Source organism: Panthera onca, chromosome C2 (genome assembly GCF_046562875.1).
Source record: "Panthera onca isolate mPanOnc1 chromosome C2, mPanOnc1 haplotype 2, whole genome shotgun sequence".
NCBI lineage: Eukaryota > Metazoa > Chordata > Mammalia > Carnivora > Felidae > Panthera > Panthera onca.
The window spans coordinates 48,468,305-48,485,814 of NC_138347.1; the positions used below are offsets into that span (position 1 = coordinate 48,468,305).

General features: G+C 38.2%; 2 protein-coding genes across 36 annotated transcripts in view; one reads left to right on the top strand and one right to left on the bottom strand.

Annotated features, from left to right (window-relative positions):
- Nucleotides 1-6,259, top strand: part of TFG (trafficking from ER to golgi regulator) — a 32,845-nt gene extending 26,586 nt beyond the window's left edge. For 2 of the 4 annotated variants that reach the window (XM_060640160.2, XM_060640163.2), the window contains exons 7-8: nucleotides 2,020-2,118; nucleotides 5,446-6,259. In XM_060640160.2, coding sequence (XP_060496143.1) covers nucleotides 2,020-2,118; nucleotides 5,446-5,825 — 479 coding nt within the window. In that variant the 3' untranslated portion in view covers nucleotides 5,826-6,259. Of the gene's footprint in view, nucleotides 1-2,019; nucleotides 2,119-5,442 lie in introns of all 4 variants that reach the window. The other 2 variants (XM_060640159.2, XM_060640161.2) reach the window with 1 other exon arrangement.
- A 279-nt stretch (nucleotides 6,260-6,538) lies between these two features.
- ABI3BP (ABI family member 3 binding protein) overlaps nucleotides 6,539-17,510 on the bottom strand; it is a 256,453-nt gene continuing 245,481 nt past the window's right edge. For all 32 annotated transcript variants that reach the window (XM_078452941.2, XM_078452937.2, XM_078452958.2 and 29 more), the window contains 5 exons: nucleotides 12,206-12,285; nucleotides 11,243-11,272; nucleotides 10,284-10,445; nucleotides 8,932-9,054; nucleotides 6,539-7,726 (listed from right to left, as the gene is read on the bottom strand). In XM_078452941.2, coding sequence (XP_078309067.1) covers nucleotides 7,611-7,726; nucleotides 8,932-9,054; nucleotides 10,284-10,445; nucleotides 11,243-11,272; nucleotides 12,206-12,285 — 511 coding nt within the window. In that variant the 3' untranslated portion in view covers nucleotides 6,539-7,610. The remainder of the gene's footprint in view (nucleotides 7,727-8,931; nucleotides 9,055-10,283; nucleotides 10,446-11,242; nucleotides 11,273-12,205; nucleotides 12,286-17,510) is intronic.

A 17,510-nucleotide genomic window follows, 5' to 3' on the forward strand; every position in this document is an offset into this window, starting at 1 on the left:
TTTTGTTTCATAATTATTACAGTGGTGGCTAGATTCACATTTTTTATTTGATTACATGCCTTCTTTTTCTTTTCAATAGCTGTCACCCCTGCATGTTTCCAAAGTTAAAAACAATGTATTTTCATTATCTATTGCTGTGTAACAATTTATTCCAAAGCATAGATGCTTAAAGCTACAAACATTTATTATCTCATAGTGTTCCAAAGAGTCAGGGATCTGGGAGCAAGCGGCTTAGCTAGGTGGTTTTGTGTCACAGTCTCTCATGAGGTTGCAGTCATCAGAAGCTTAATCTGAGCTAGAGTATCTACTTCTAAGATGACTCTTTCACACAGTTGTTGTCTGGAGGCTTTAGTTCCTCACATAAACCTCTCACAGCCTGCTGGGTGACCTCACGCCTTGGGAGCTTCCACCAGTCAGTGAAAGACTGAGAGAGAAAGGTAGAAGGTGGCTGTCTTTTATGACCTGTCCTCAGAAGTGTCATTGTGATTTCTGCAATATTCTATTGGTATATAGGTCAGCCTTATTGAGTGTGGGAGGGGACTACACAAGAGAGTGAATACTCCTGTGTTTATTGCTTATTGCTCTTTTGTATCGTGAGGTTAATCTTTCTTGTTTATAAAGATGTAAAGGACAGCAGGAGTCTTGTGCATATGCTAAAGCCGTGCAGGGGGTTATCCCGGAGGCTGGCTGCCACTTTGTGCAACACAGTGCAGTACGAGAAGTTTCACAATTACTCTGCGCTTCATCCTGTTCTCTTGCTGTTCTGAAATTTAGTTATGAAATACAATCTAGGATTAATGTGGTGTCTTCCAAGGTAGTTCACTCTTGTGCTACACTTTGTGCTGTAAGTCTTAAACCATGAAGAAAGCATTTAGGAAACTTTTTGTCAACTTTTTGTTAGTGTATTTGGGAAGAGGATTAATAGTTTAAAAATAGCTAAGCAGATTTTATTTCTGTCGTAAAAAGCAAACAACTGCTTGCTAGAAAATAAACTGGCTCTAATAAGTACAGGCATATCTCAGTGCTGTGGTACATAGGGCTGAGCAGGGAGCCCAGTGGAGTGGGCTCTATTCCTTGAGTTCAGCCTGTGGGTGTTAGCTGCCTAGTGCACCTCAGTTTGGTGGCACTAAGATAATGTGACTTTTTTTTTTGAATGAGCAAACATATAATTAAAGACTAAATATTAGATAGTAAATGCAAGTTTTATTGCTACTCTAGGCATTAGATCTAGCTAAATCCACTGTTAGAACAACAGTAAAGTAGTAGAGATGAGAAAGATGTGCACCAATAAATCCTTGCTTGTTTGGAAATTACAGGTAGTAACAGTACCCAAAAGATTTTTCCATAGGAACTGTGCTCTCCTGATCGCAAATAGCACTCTCATTTCCCAGTTTACATCCCCAGTGTCAAGCCATTTTCAAAAATGTGCAGTGAGGAACCATGTAGGCTTTATCAGATTCCGAAACATGATGGGCTAGGATATTCGGATGATGGAAAAGCAAATTGTTGCCAAATGCCATAGGAATCTCTGAGGTCTGTAATGAAAGATGTCGCATAGTTCCTTGTTACCAGAGAGTCCATTCATGTGGTAACAAAGGTTCAAACCTTTAGATGACAAATACACTGTTTTGGGAGAGATTTAGGAGCTGTCAGTTGTATTTGTTCCTTTTCTCAGATTTTTATTTTTTGTTTTTTGACTTGGTTGATTTTTACTAAACATCAGTAGTACGTATCTGTTGGTACTTGGGTTTGAAAGCATTTGTTTTTCTGGAATTTATGAAGTAACCACACTAGTGTTATTTGCTGCCCATTAGAGTTCTCTGCAGTTAATCCACAGCGGATCAGCTCCGTTTGTTCGGTTCATCCTTCTCTGCATAGCATTTAAAGGGGAAACACATTCTTGTGTCTTGTTACTAAGTGTATTTATGTGTTTGGATGGGGAGAGAATTAAATGAGCCTTAAAAATATTTCTCTTTATCAAATTAAACCTGCCTCTTTTCCTTGTCTTGTCATTTTTAGGTCAGCTGTACCAGCAGTACCCGCAACAGGCCGGCTACGGTGCTCAGCAGCCACAGGGGCCGCCTCAGCCGCCACAGCAGTACGGTATTCAGTATTCAGGTGAGCACGTGACCCCAGGGAGCGACTCGTTGGTGTTGAGCTGTTTCTATACCCATCGAACTTCAGTCCTTTCCTCTTAATTCCTTGATTTGTAATACTTACATTGTCGGAGTAGGTTTTAAGTATTTGTTTGTTGGAGGAAATAGCATTTATTTGTAAATATTTTGCATAAATATTGTAAATCAACATTTAACAGTCATAGTAGATGATTTTGTAATAACTTGTAGCATGAAAGCATTTTTTAGCAAAAGCTATCTTGTATGGTACAGTCTTACGATTAGCTCTTAGTGACTTAGAACTGCAAAAATGCAATATTTTTTGTCCTCATATGTAACACATAATTCCAGGGTACTGTAAAAATAATAGTAGTTTCCTCATACATGAAAAGGCAGTCTTATTAAATAAGAACTAAATTAAGCTACTTAGGTTTTTAAATCTCCAAAAAAGTATGTAGGCATACCAAAAAACAGGCCAAAAAAATAGACTTGTGTCAAATGTAATCCAGGCAGCAAAGAATGTTGAATATAGATGTTGTAGACAGGCATCCTAGGTATTTTCTTTTACCTTCTGTCCACTAAAGATTATCCATATTTAAATATCAAATCTCTTTAGTGTAGCTTTGACTGTGATAGTTATAGATCAGGTAATTTTACTTTTGTTAAAACAGAGTTTCTGTTCCACTCATGTTTCACAGCCAAAGATATAAGTATCAAAATTTCAACTATAATTAAAAATAACTTATATAAGGTGAATATTACCTAAATTCTATTTTATAGAGTTTTATAGTATCATTTAGAGTAGGAGTTAGCAAACTGTAGCCCACAGGCCAAATATGGCCTGTCACTTGTTTTTGTGTATTAAGTTTTATTGGAATACATCAACACCCATTCATTTCATGCTGTTGCTCCTTGGCACTGTAATGGCAGAGCTGAGTAGTTGTAACAGAGATTGTGTGGCCCACAGAACCTAGAATGTTTACTCTCAGGCTGTTTATAGGAAAACGAACAAAAAACTGTGTCATGCCTCTTGAACTAGAATTTTATGGCCTATCTTAGTTGGAGTTTGGTATATTTTAATGCAGATAGCAATTTTTATTTGGATTATGTTTGCTGTAGAGTGATTTAACCTGTAGCTGTTAGTTTTTAATTATGTAAAGTAGGTTAGATGAATTTAAGCTTGGATTATTATATTAGGGGAAGTTATTTCAGGTTTCCTTTAAAGTTGTAGTGTTACAAATTACGTAATTTGTAGAAATAATAGAGCTGAAAAGACCTAGTCCTCATTATAATCCAGGGGATTTCAGCCCCCTCTGTGCTGGTGCCTGCACTCTACTCCCAGATATTTTGTTTCAGGTTAGGAGTGAGATTTAGGCTTTGATATTTTAAAAAAGCAAAGCACGTCATTCTAAAGTGCAGCCAGGTTTTTTTATTTTTTATTTTTTGTCCTTGTCTCACCCACTCATTGTATAAACGAGACAACTGGTTCAAAGAGGTTGTGACATGCAAGCATTCAGTGGGGAAGCTATATCAGAACCAGTGTACCTGACTTTGCTGTTCATTACTTACATCATGCTGCATTCTCCAACCTAGTCCAGTGGTGGCAGACTTACCTGCCATAAAAGTCTAGATAGTAAATATTTTAGACTTTGTGGATCATATGATCCCTTGCCCTATACTAATTAACTTTAAAAAGTCCCATAATTTCCATTCCTTGAGATTTTTGTTCTTCACCAAACTTGTTTTTCAAGGGTGAGGGTGGGGGTGGGAGGGAAACTGTACACAAAAAGAAGCATTGCCACATCATGATCAAAGACTAGAAGGTTGCTAATGAAATGGCATCTTAGGCCCATCGTTATTCCTGCTATTGAGAAATAATTAAGGATCTGGTTGTTTCCAGACTCAGTGAAAAAGCCAGTCTAGATTTAAATTGCCAGGATGAAAAGGCAGCATTTTTTTGCTCATAGTCTTAACTTACATAGACATTTTCAGTAAAATAGCTGATCCTTCTGTCTCTCCAAAAATTTACAGTAAAAAATTAAGTTTTAATGTAGAAGTTAGGAGAAGTTGTATAACATTCAAGATTTTATCATGAGTTGACTTCAGTATTTGGTACCATAAGTAAAATGACTTGATTTACTTATTAAAAGTTAAGCTTGTTCTTAATGATTTTAGTAGGGCCTTCACATGAGTAAAATTTAGTTTTCCAATTATCATCTTTGTATTTCTGATCCCACTAGTCCTATTAACTTGAATTTGGGAGATGTGGAAATAGTCAACTAAGTACTCTGCTTGGAGACTGTAAGTGGTGGTGGTAACATTGGACCATTTTTGACACTTTTGGTTTGGCAGTTTCCCTTTGACCTTTCCAGTTTTATTCATGGACTATGTCAAAAAGGTTTCTTTCATGAGTAAATTTTGAACCCAAGTTCAAGGTGAGTTCAGAATATACTCAAATTCATTCAATCCTTTTTTTTTTTTTAATGCAGGGTTGTACATATTTTAATAATTTTCTTATGTATCTGGTATTTAATGCTGACAGGATTCCAGTCATTGGAGAGGTTTCATTGCAAGTAGCTGCAGGTGTGTTTCATGGTAGAGATAAAAGTTTTTAGTGAAGCAGACTTGTTCTTTTAAAAAAAATTTACATCCTAGTAAATAATGAATATAGATGTTGATATTGTGGGGCGATATGGTATGTTTTTTGTGTGTTATGCTGTTACTGTTCAAAGTGTAAAGGCAAAACATCAGATACCAAATCTGAAAGAAATGAAGGATTTGTAGGATTGTGAAAATGGTTAATGTTTATTCTTAAATGGCTTAGTTTTTATAGAGTGAATAAACCTTAAAGCATCTCATTAGCACAGTAAGATGTATTTGTAGCACCACTGCTTCATTTAAAAATATTGTCTGCAATGTGTCTTTACTTGGTACAGTTGTTAAATAGGCCTCCCCTCCATGCCAGGTTAATGACTAACTTTATATTCCTGCATTTATCATTTGAGCATCTGTTCTTATTAGGATTATGCTAGAACAGGTATTTGCTCTCAGGGATTAAGTCGTGCAGAAACATAATGAAGACATATGCATATATTGGTTTCCATTTAAGATTAGAGCGTTGTAAGAAATTGTTTAGGCAATACCTTTTTGCTACTACTTGGTTTTGAAGTAATATTATATGATGGAATCTACGCTACTTGTTACATAAATACTTAGGAATAAGTTTAAATTTCTCCTCTTTTTTGGTCCATTACAGTAAGACTAATTCTCTGGAAAATTTTCACAAAAGAAAAATAAGGTATATGTGTACTTTATTTTGCCTTTTCAGCAGGTTATAGTCAGCAGACTGGACCCCAGCAGCCTCAGCAGTTCCAGGGATATGGCCAGCAACCAACTTCCCAGGCACCGGCTCCTGCCTTTGCCGGTCAGCCTCAACAACTGCCTGCTCAACCACCGCAGCAGTACCAGGCGAGCAGTTACCCTTCACAAACTTACACTACCCAAACTTCTCAGCCTACCAGTTACACTGTGGCCCCTGCCTCACAGCCTGGAATGGCTCCAAGCCAACCCGGGGCCTATCAGCCGAGACCAGGTTTTACTCCACCTCCTGGAAGTACTATGGCTCCACCTCCTAGTGGGCCTAACCCTTATGCACGTACCCGCCCTCCCTTTGGTCAGGGCTATACCCAACCTGGACCTGGTTATCGATAAAGAGGCTCAGCTACACTGATTAATGTAGCTGCTAGCTTATTTGCCTCCCAAAAGACTCCAGTACTACTATTTTAATTTGTATTGAAGTCCAGAAATTTAAAAAGCAGAGCATTTTTTATGATATCATTGTTGCTGTTAATTGAAAGTATAATTTGCTAGAACACAAAAAGACCAAAATGAAAGTTTTTTTCTTCCCTTGCTTAAAAGTGTAGCAGCTGCCTAGTTATTTTGGAACACTACTCTGACGTGTGTAAAGTGATTGACTTTCTAGCTTGCCTTGTCCGGAGGATATTAAAACGCTAGGTTGAAGTTTAGCCATCTTACTTGGCTTTTTATTATTAACATGATGTACTAAAGTAGATCCCTTTGAGAAGACAACTAGGTATTATGTATAAAATGTAACATTGATAGGTTAATAAAGACAGTTGAATCCATTAGTGGTCTTGTATATGTCAATGACTAAACTACATGAGTGAAATCCTTTTTGATGTTTGGTCTGTTAAGTGTAGACATTTTAGCTCACAGTTTTCTATATCAGGAAACACGGTGCCGTTTGTTTTTTGTCCTGACTTTGAAGGAAATGCATTTAATAATCATTGGCTTAAAACCATGACACTTAGATACGGGGGGGGGGGGGGGGGGTTGGGTAGATCCTGAATAACTAACTTTGTGATTTTCCTTAGATGAATCATTCAGAAATGAAGAACTCAGTCTTAAAAAAACTACATCTCTTTATTGCAGTTTATACTTGCTTAAAAAATACAAAACATAGCACTGATAAAATTGAAGCATGATGAAGGGAGAGCAGAGGAAAGGTCCTTTCAGAATAAGGGCAACGAGGCAGCATTCTCCTATCCTCCAAATGAAGGACTTTTTAAAACAGATTTTCATTACAGGTTGAGTTAGACAAAATTATGAAAACATCATCTGATACATTCGTGCATAGAGGTCTTATGTATAAAAGTAGAGTACATATCCTGTAAAATGGTAGGGAAGACTTCACATTCAGACTCTACATACAGCTTCATTAGAATTATATCAAAAATAATATAAAGGCAGTTGCTTAAAGGGACAGTTTGACAAAGTACATTCAGACATTGTAACACATTTATGGGTAGAAAGAAAATGGGTGTTTTGAAATTGAATGTCAGATATTCAGTTTGCAGCTGAAGTCAAATTTCCTGCTTCAAACAATATTTTCAGTAATTTGCAAAGATTTAAGGAAATGTTTATCAGCAGGAATGGTTACTGAAATGCTTCAGAAAAGCTGTTTAGCTATTGCTAAAAGTTTGAAGTTTAAATAAACATGAATATTAGGACCCTCCCCCTCCCCTGATACGAATGCTGAAGATAATTTGATCTAATAAGTTAAATCAAGTTGAGATTTATGGAATTAACTCACCAGTAAGAAGAATACACTTTAATAAAAGTAAATATTTTTTAAAAAGTATATTAGTTTTTGATGTTAAATTTGTTATAAAAGTATCTCAAAACATCATTACAACAGTGTGATAAATAATATACAAATGATCTCTTAAAATACCATGAATAGGGAGCCAGCTTCCCTAAAAATGTTATTGTTAATGTTAATATCTTGTTTTCTTAAAATGATTTTGTAAAACCTGATAAATATTCTCAGCAATCTAATAAACATCTACTATTGCTATTAAACTTTAATACATAGTAAACATAACAGCTTTAAATGAATGTGACAAATACTATAGCGTTTCCAAGTATTTTTTGCCATGATAGAACAGAAGGCACTTTTGAACATGATTGCAGCATCTACCATTTTCCAGGAATTGTGGTCCCACATTCATACCACTGGACATAATTGATTTGGGTGTGACCACCTATTTCTCCAAATTGGACAGGTTCCTGGCGAACTGCTCTGAAATAACCTAAGAAGGAAAATGATTTTATTTTAATAGCTGCTCTGTTTTGGCCATCACCACTCACAGACTGAAGGGTGTCACTGAATGGCTGAATGTTACTCTAGGTGAAGCAAAGTATTTTAGAAAATAGGTGGTAATAGAGACCCTGGTGTCTTTACTAAGATAGTAATGGCTGGCTAAACAGGAGGGGCACCTGAAACTCTTCTGATACCTGCCTACGTGTTGGGATGAGCTGGTTGGTAGTGCCTGAGAGACCAAGCTGAAAGCGGGTAGGAGTCAGAGGGGTTTTTTGTTCTGAGTGTCTTGGCCACGTTCAGTATACTCTCTGCATCTTTTGTGAAAGTACAGATTAGTGGTCTGTGAAGAAGTGACCAGTAAAGGTGGTGTTTACCACAGTGTTAGGAAACAAAGGGTCATTCTAAGAATGCTAAATTTCTAAAAATTAAATGTAGGTGAAATCTTCCTTTAAGGATGCTACATCAAATGATTACAAATTTTGCTGTGAATGTAAATGTTAGGGCAATACACACAATTTGCAGTATGTTTCATATCCAATTCGTAAGAGGCAGCAGTTTCAACTTCTAGTAAAAGATGACTTAAAAGCTAGTGAACAAAGCGTGTTGCTGAAAAGACTAGTCAAATAATTTAAAAACCTCTTAGTGATTCCTGAGTAATGTGGACATTTAATTTGCTCTCTCCTGCCCTGCCTGGATAAGGATTAAATTTTCAGTCTTTTAAATTCTCGAGGAACTTAATGCTACTATGTCTTTAGCAAGTTACAGTGGTTATTCACTACTCACTAGAATTGTTCAATTTTAATTATGTTTATATAATGACTTCTAAGGCAAATAATAAGGGAATAAAAAACGCCAGTGTGCTCGGTATGACAAAACAATAAAGGTAATACAAGAGTGATTTAAGATTGGGAAATACTACTCTTTTATAGCTGTTTTTGCAAATTCAGGTGTTCTTGGAGTAGAATGCCTTTAATAGATGTCCGTGTGTAATTTCCTTTAGCTCTAAGGAGTAGAGTCTTAAGGACTGGGAGGAAATTTGAGAAATTTCTATTAAGGTCTTATGTGAAGATCTTTTTTTCTAGTCAGATAATTAGAGCAGCAATATTGTAGAATAATTTTTAAAATGATTGCTTTCCTCAGCTTGAATTCTCTTTGTAAAATCCTCTGGCTTAGGAGGAGGCTCAGAAAACATACCTTCTTTGGTGGGTAACTGGTCAGAAGTTAGTTGCTGTCCTGTGCGGCCATCCAAAAACGAATCCACAAACTGGCAGTGATCTTCTCCATGGCCTCTCTGATCGCCTATGTTATAAAATTTTCCTGAGGAACCGGAAATTAAAAGCATCATAAAGTGATACTATCTTTGATAAAGGATAATTCTGAAATAATCAAATTTTTTCAAATAAAGTCTTCCCTGCTTCTGTATCCCCCCCCCCCCCCCCCCCCCCCCGCCCCGCCGCCAGTTCAAGCCATCAGTGTCTTTTCACTGAAGTATGGAGTAAGTCTTCAGCTGGCACCACTGCTTTTACTCTTGCCTCTCTTACTCCTCTCCCTCTCCTCCCAGAGATCAGTCATCTCTTTAAAATGCAGCTCAGATAATGTTGCCCCTCTTCATAAATCTCTCCTGCAGTCAGTCTCCTATTCAAAAGAGAACCCATGATTTTATGCCTGCCTGCCTGCCTGACCTTCCCCTTACTACACCTGAGCCACACTAGTGGAACTGGCTAGGCGTGTTCTGGCAGAGGCCTTTGCATTTCTCTTCCTTCTCCCTCTAGTGCTTCATCCCTACATTGTTGCTGGGGTGATTCCTTCTAGTTTTCTTCTTAGCACAAATCTTAGCTTTTCAGAGAGACCATTCCAGCTAAAGGAGCTTCTGTTGGGCCATTTTCTCTCACCCCTTTTAATTTTTCTGTACATAGTTGTCTGTCTCTACTAAATTGTAAGCTGCTAGAAAGCAGGAATCAGGTTTGTTTACTGGTTTGTCCCCAGCACCTAGAAAACATCTGAACACAGTAGCTGCTTATTGAGTGCCTGAACAAATGTCTGCCTTTCCATGGTGAGGCCAGCCTTATTTGTTTAAAATTTTTACTGTATGAGTATATGAGAGAACATGGTAACCATGCACTGATCAGGTCTGGATCAAGGATTTATAACCCTTTTGGTCAGGTGTTTTGATCTGGTCTCTGACAGACTTAAAATATTAAATCTGTCCTATTCCTTCCATGATTATTGTTTCACTCATTTTATTATCAGTAGGCTTGTCTGTCTTTGGTGGCTGTAACAAAATGGAACTTCGATATGGCCAAGTGCCTTTACATTCAAATTTGCCATGATGGTTTTGTTTCAAGTTGCATTTTCATTATTTACATTCTAATAGCATATCTCGAATCCCAGGCTAAGTATTCCAGGACTATCTTGCTCAAAAAGAAAAAAATTGCTCAAAAGAAAAGTAATGGCTGGAGCTGTCCATAGAAAAGGCTAAGTTACAGAATGCTGTAAAGCATTCCCTGAAGGACAAGGCTCAAAACAGAGCTGGGAGCCCCACTTACCTGTGAGGGAGTCACTCAGATAAATCTTGTATCTCAGAGAGTTGCACAGCTGCACCCCTACAAACTTTTTATACCATGTCCGTTTGACATACTGTTTGCCCTTACATTCTGAGTAAGAGTCTGAATTAAAGGGTCTTTCGGTCCAGATGGCATCTCTTCCTGCTACAGAAGGAGAACACATGGTTTGAGGTTAGCATCCAACTTTGCGTATTGAAGAGCCGTCCTAAATGTTTTTGTTTTGTTTTGTTTCTAAATGTTTATTTTTGAGAGAGTGCAAGCAAGGGCAGCAAGAGGGGACAGAGGATCCAAAGCAGGCTCTGCGCTGCCAGACTGACAGCAGTGAAGCACAAGATCATGACCTGACCTGAGCCAAAGTTGGACACTCAACTGACTGAGCCACCCAGGTGCCCCAGTCCTAAATGCTTTTTAGAAAGCAGTTTGCAAAGTTCATTGTCAACTTGCTGATAACCTGGTTTTCTGCAATGCTAAATGTTAGACTCAAACCATTCTATGAGTTTAAACATATAAACCCCTAATTAAGTTCCTGTCACTAGTGAGAGAAGCAGTTTGTTTAGGTGTTGAGTGTAAGCCAGCATCCCTTTAGGAGCAAATTTAAGGTTTTATTTTTTTGCTTTGTTTTGGTAGCAGTATATAATTTAAACAGCTGCTTTAATGTGACTTGCTATTAAAGGTGGAAATGAAGTTCTGTCGTGACTTATTTAACAAATTTTGAGCTGGCCTCACACATGAATGACAGGGAGTTTCAAAATATCCAACTTGTTCCCCAAACATCCTAGGTTCTCAATGTTAGTGAATGTTTTAGGTAAGTATTTGCACCTGGCTGATACTCTAAGACTAAATGGATGAAAATGAAATCATGACCAAAACTCTGCCATGCCTGTTTAGTTGAATCAGTTTAGAAAAGCCTGTATTGTGTTCACACTGACACAGGTACTTACCAGAAACTGGCTCGCTGACTCTTGGGTCCGCTGAAGAGAAATAGCAAACACAGAGTCAGATGTTACTAGGTAAGCCCTGGTGTTTCGGTGGCAGAGTGAAGAAGGTGGACGCTTACAGTCAAGTCTGACTTGCAAAGTGGTACACTCTTGCTAAAGACAATTTGAAGGGGTGTTTTGGAATTGTTCTCCATTGGACAGTCTTCTGCCAGGTACTTAGCTGCATCTTTTGGAATTTTTTGTTGCTCTTCAAGCACTCATTCCATTTTAAAGCTTCCTCTTTTAAATTCAGACAAAACTATTGATGGTAAAATTACCAAAATGCCATGATGTACAGTTGGTGTAAAAATTACACAAATAATGCTGTGAGTATAGATTTATCTTTCAAAGGAATTGGAATGTAGGGCAGAAAATTTCACAGCTGTTTATCAAAAAAGTATCAAATAAATTCCCTTTCTGGAGGTACCGCAGCTCAGTGTGTCTGATATTTTGATTCTAGGCTTGGATTTTAAGCATACAGAGGAGCATTTGTTCAGTTTGTAAGTATAGATCCCCCCCTCCTTTTTTTTTGTTAGAGAAAGAGCACATGAGCACATTTGTGTGCAGAAGTGGGGGAGGACTAGAGGGAAGGGAGGGGGGAGGAATCTTAAGCAGGTTCCATGCCTAACATGGTGCTCCATCTCATAATGGTGAGAGATCATGACCTGAGTGGAAATCAAGTCAGAGGCTTAACAGACTGAGCTACCCAGGAGCCCACTTTTTATCTTTTAAACTGATATGCCTTTTTTTGACATCAAAATAAGTGAGAAAAAAATGTAAGTAGTATTTTCTTAAAGCTACTTTGATCAATGTGTTTTGAAATTCAAGAAACTATACACCGTGTTTATTTAGCTGAATTTCAAACAATCTCCATATGCAAAACATTGAGGCTCTTTACATCCTTGATTTGGGAATTGATGTGATTACCTGATTCAGTACTGAATGCCACCGTGTTGCTGGCTGGGCCTTCTCCAAGTGGGTTTTTGGGTTTCACCTGGAATTCATAGCTGTGTGGGAGAGAAATTTTAAAAAATGTGATATATCCTTTAGAGGTGGGAAACAATATTCCTTCCTAATTCTATTTTGAAATCATGAGGACGGTGAATACACATATATTCTCGAAGCAGCATGAGGAAAGAAAAAGTACTTGTCAAACAGTCTAGGCTAGGCCTTATGTCTTTACATTAAAAAAACAAAACAAAATAAAACTAAATCCCTTGGAGTTGTAGGTATGTTTGATTCTATGCTTAAGAATTATGCATTAACTTACTATGCAATATTTGGCAAATTTCATTCAAAGAATACAGAGAGCAAATCCTCTTAAGAAATTCAGGCAGTAAAGCTGTTTGCCATTTGCCTGAAACTAAGTTCCTTTTAACAGCACACTTAGCAGGAAAAGTAATTTTGAATGTAAAACCAACTTGAATCAGCTGACTATTTTGAGTCTCAAATTTGTACAAGGCTTTTGGGATATAATTACCATTTTTGAGAAGTTTGTAATTGAATAAGAATGCAGAACACATAAAAGATGGAAATGCATTTTACAAATGAGTAAAAAAACAGGACAACAGTTCATTTGGTACAGAGGATAATAAGCAGTAACAGGAGAAGTTTATGGAGTTCAGGGAAATCAGATTCTTGACTTTTTTTTTTTAATGTTATTTCTGAGAGAGCACGTGTGAGGAGGGAAGGGGCAGGGAGAGATGAAGACACAGAATCTGAAGCAGGCTCCAGACTCCGAGCTGTCAGCACAGAGCCTGATGCGAGATCATGACCTAAGCCAAAGTTGGACTCTTACATGACTGAGCCACCCGCGTGCCCCCAGATTCTTGACTATTGAGGCAATGCATTAAAACACTGCCAGAATCTATAAGATAACAGAGTCTAGCGTTACAACAAAGGCAAATTACTTTTTGAGTGCTATATATATCAGACACATCGATCATTCTACATACGGTACAAGATGGTAATCTATTCTTTGGTTAAGAACAATGAGGCTCTCATCATCAGGGAAATACAAATCAAAACCACAATGAGATAACACCTCAAACCTTTCAGAATGGATAAAATTAACAGCTCCGAAAACAACCCATCTTGGCAAAGATGCAGAAAAGGGGGAGCACTTTTGCACTGTTGGGGGGAATGCAGACTGACGCAGCCACTCTGGAGAACAATGTGGAGTTTCCTCAAAAAAATAAAACTACCCTATGACCCAGCTATTTCACTACTAGGCATTTATCCAAAGGATACAAAAATGCAGATTTCAAGGAGCACATGCACCCTAATATTTATAGCAGCACTATCAACAATAGCCAAATATGGGAGAAGCACAAATGTCCATTGAGGAATGGATAAAGAAGATATTGTATATTACCTAGGATATTACTCGGCAATCAAAAAGAATGAAATCTTGCCATTTGTAACAACGTGCATGGAACTAGAGTGTATTATGTAAGTGAAATAAGTCAGAAAGATACATATTGATGTCACTTATATGTGAAATTTAAGAAACACACCAGATAAACATAAAAGGAAGGGAAGGAAAAATATGAAAAATGGAGGCAAACCACGAGACTCTTAAATACAGAGAACAAACCGAGGGTTGCTGGAGGGGAGGTGGGTGAGGGGATGGGCTAAATGGGTGATGAGCATTAAGGAGGGCATTTGTGTGGATGAGCACTGGGTGTTATATGTAAGTGATGAATCACTGGGTTCTACGCCTAAAACCAATACTATATGTTAACTGACTTGAATTTAAATAAACTAAAAAAAGAATAATGAGGCTCTTCATCATTGTACTATTACCATCTGCTTTACAAACTGCAATGAGGATTAAAACTTACAGGGATTTTAGTGAGAGACTGCACATCAAAGCATTTTGTAAACTTATTAACTGACAGAAGGTACCATTATCATTTGCAATAAAAGGATGCCAATAAAAAATCATCCATACCACTCATTTAAATAAATTGCACGGACAAAGGATGTTTGGGCATGTAACACTCTAGAGATTAAATTCTTGCTCAGAGGCCTGAGGACCTTTAAAAAAAAAAAAAAAAGGAAAAAGAAAAAAAAAGAAAACATACCACTATGGTGAATGGAAAATAGAAAAAAGAAATAACAGATATGTGGACTTTGATTTAAGTGGGTAATGCATTCCACATACCAAGCCATTGCCAAAAGCCCTATGCTTTGGCCAAGTCTGATTGCTGGAATCATCTCCACGTCTTTCTATTTCACAGTTATTTATACTTCAGCTTCATTTGTAGCATGGCCACAGGTGTTCATAAGCTACTTTTTCTTCTTGCCAACATCTTATGATACTTGACACGTTTTGGAGAAATCACTTAAAACTAAGTTTAATTAACAGTAGGGAAACTAAAAGGCACATATTTTGAGGTGAGTAAACCCTATATAAAGAAAATATTTTAAGAGGCAAAATCTTTCTCAAGAAGCATATTTTATGAGATTTGTAATAGTCGGTCTAAGACTAGTGTCTCAGAGAAAATGCCAATTGCACATAGGGAATAGGCATAGAATGCTATTTAAAATTTTCATAGAAGAAAATTATTTTTGAAAGAATAACACTTTAAATAGGTTTGAACAGGGGTGCCTGGATGGCTCAGTCGGTTAAGCGTCCGACTTCGGCTCAGGTCATGATCTCACAGTTCGTGGGTTCGAGCCCCGCGTCGGGCTCTGTGCTGACAGCTCAGAGCCTGGAGCCTGCTTCACATTCTGTGTTTCCCTCTCTCTCTGCCCCTTCCCTGCTCATGCTGTGTCTGTCTCAAAAATAAACATTAAAAAAAAATTAAAAAAAAATAGGTTTGAACAATCAAATTAAAATGTTACAAATACTAGAACAAAGTCAAAGAAATGAAAATGAGCAAAAATAAGGAAATCTGATTATTCCAGGGAATACAACACCTAACTATAGATTCCAGAAGAGAGAAGAGGGTAAAAGGTGCAAAATTATCCTAGAAAAGTAATTTCTCAGAGCTGAATGACAGGTTTCCAAATTTAAAAGGTCTAATGTATGCTCAGCAAAAGAAAAAGACAAAGAAAAAAAAAAAAAAAAGACTAACCAAAGCACACAAGTTGAAAATTTTCAGAGTATTGGGATAAAGACAAGATCTTAAAATGTTTCTGAGAAGAGAGGTGCTGGGTGGCTCAGTCAGTTAAGTGTTCGACTCTTGATTTTGGTACAGGTTCTCATGGTTCTTGAATTTGAGCACCGTGTCAGGCTCCACTCTGACACTGCAGGAGCTGCCTGGAATTCTCTCTCGCTGCCCCTCCCCTGCTTGTGTGCATTCTCTCACAAAATAAATAAATAAAATTAAAAAATAAAAGTTTCTGAGAAGAAAATAGGTCCCAAAGGATCCAATCCAGACTCAGAATGACATTTGACTTCTTAGCACTTGAAGTTAGAAAATAGTGGAACAGTGCCTTCAAAAGTCCTCATTTTAGTTTAAAAATCTGTCTGCCTAAACAATAGTATCAGTAAAATGAGGATATTTTCAGACATGTAAAAACTCAAAAATATTATCTTCCATAATAAGCTATTCTAAAGATCGATTTCTCAAGGAACACCACAAAGTGAGGGAGTAAAAGAAGTAAAAGGATGTAGGAGTTAGGGGAGTCAACATAGGATAGAAGCAAAAGATAATTGGCGAGGGATTCCAGAAGATGCTGCCTTAAACAAACACATGGAACAAGGAGATGACATATTTTGCCTTTTTGAGACGTGGTCTAGAAATATGGATTTAATTAACAGGAAAGATAGCTAAATTAATTAGAAATCGAAGATAATTGACTAAGAAAAGTGAAAGAGGAGGCTTTTGAGCTCCTCTCCTCCCACAGGCACATCAAATGTACAGCTGTATATGGAGTTCTCTCTGAAAAATCTAGAAACTAGCTGAGCAACCCATACACATTGGGCAAATGAAAGAACACTCACATTGATATGGGTAGGAAAGGCTGAGACACACTCTTGCCATAAACCCGCTTCTTGGCACGGTGTCCTACAATTGGGAGAAAACCCTCATTCCCACCTTCTCCCTGAGGAGTAAAGGGTTTGGACCTCACATTTAGTACCCCAACTTTTATTTTATTATTTAAAAAAAATTTTTTTTTAAACATTTTATTTATTTTTGAGACAGGGAGAGACAGAGCATGAACAGGGGAGGGTCAGAGAGAGGGAGACACAGAATCTGAAACAGGCTCCAGGCTCTGAGCTGTCAGCACAGAGCCCGACACAGGGCTCGAACTCACGGACCGCGAGATCATGACCTGAGCCGAAGTCGGCCGCTTAACCGACTGAGCCACCCAGGCGCCCCCAGTACCCCAACTTTTAAAACTCCCATCTGAGGGATGGGGCCCATAAACACCCAGCTCTGACGTCCAAAAGGGCTTGCATTCACAAGTCCCATAGGACAGTAACCAAGAAGCAGTTCTTAACCAGCTAAACCCCCAGGACTCAACAAAGAGGGAACAGGCAAAACCACTCAGGTACCATCAGCCTTTTCCTGAAAGAGGTTTATTTGCATGTGTTAAAAGCTGTTATCTGAGGGCCAGGCTTCTAACTATAACACATATGCACTGGTTGGCTGTAATCCTCACCAAAGACTGGGAAACTGGTGGACATTTTCCCTGCCCCTTCCCTCTGGCTGCAACAGTAAAACCAAGCCTCCAATATCTCCTTGGAAGGAGTTTGCACAAATTTCTGGCACCCCAACTTTTGTGGCTGCTGTTCAAGGAATGCCTCCCTGTACCCCCAACTCCGGTTGCCTGGCTCTGAGAACCAACAAGGCTTGCATTCTTCAGTCCCATAATATTGTAGCACACAAAGCAGTTAACAGGTACAAGAGCACTTCTACCCAATGACTATATCCCAGGCCAAGCACAGAGGGAGCAGGCAAAAATGCCCATCTTCCAGTGTCTCTCTGGAGGGGTATTAAGTAAAGAGTATCCCAGCTGCTATCTGAGGGTCCAGTTGATAATCAGTCTGCATCCAGGTCGTGACTGCAATTCTCACCTTTGGGACATTGATGGGTTTTAGAGCACCCTCAGCTACTGTGAGCCACTAACAACAAAGAAGTTGATTTGGACAACCTCAGAAGTTTGAGGGACAACTAGAAGCCTGGGCTGGGCTGATTGAAGAGAGTCATTTCCTATACAAGACCACTGTGCCAACACTGGGAGAAGTGGGTGTTTTTTCTAATATGTAGAAATGAAC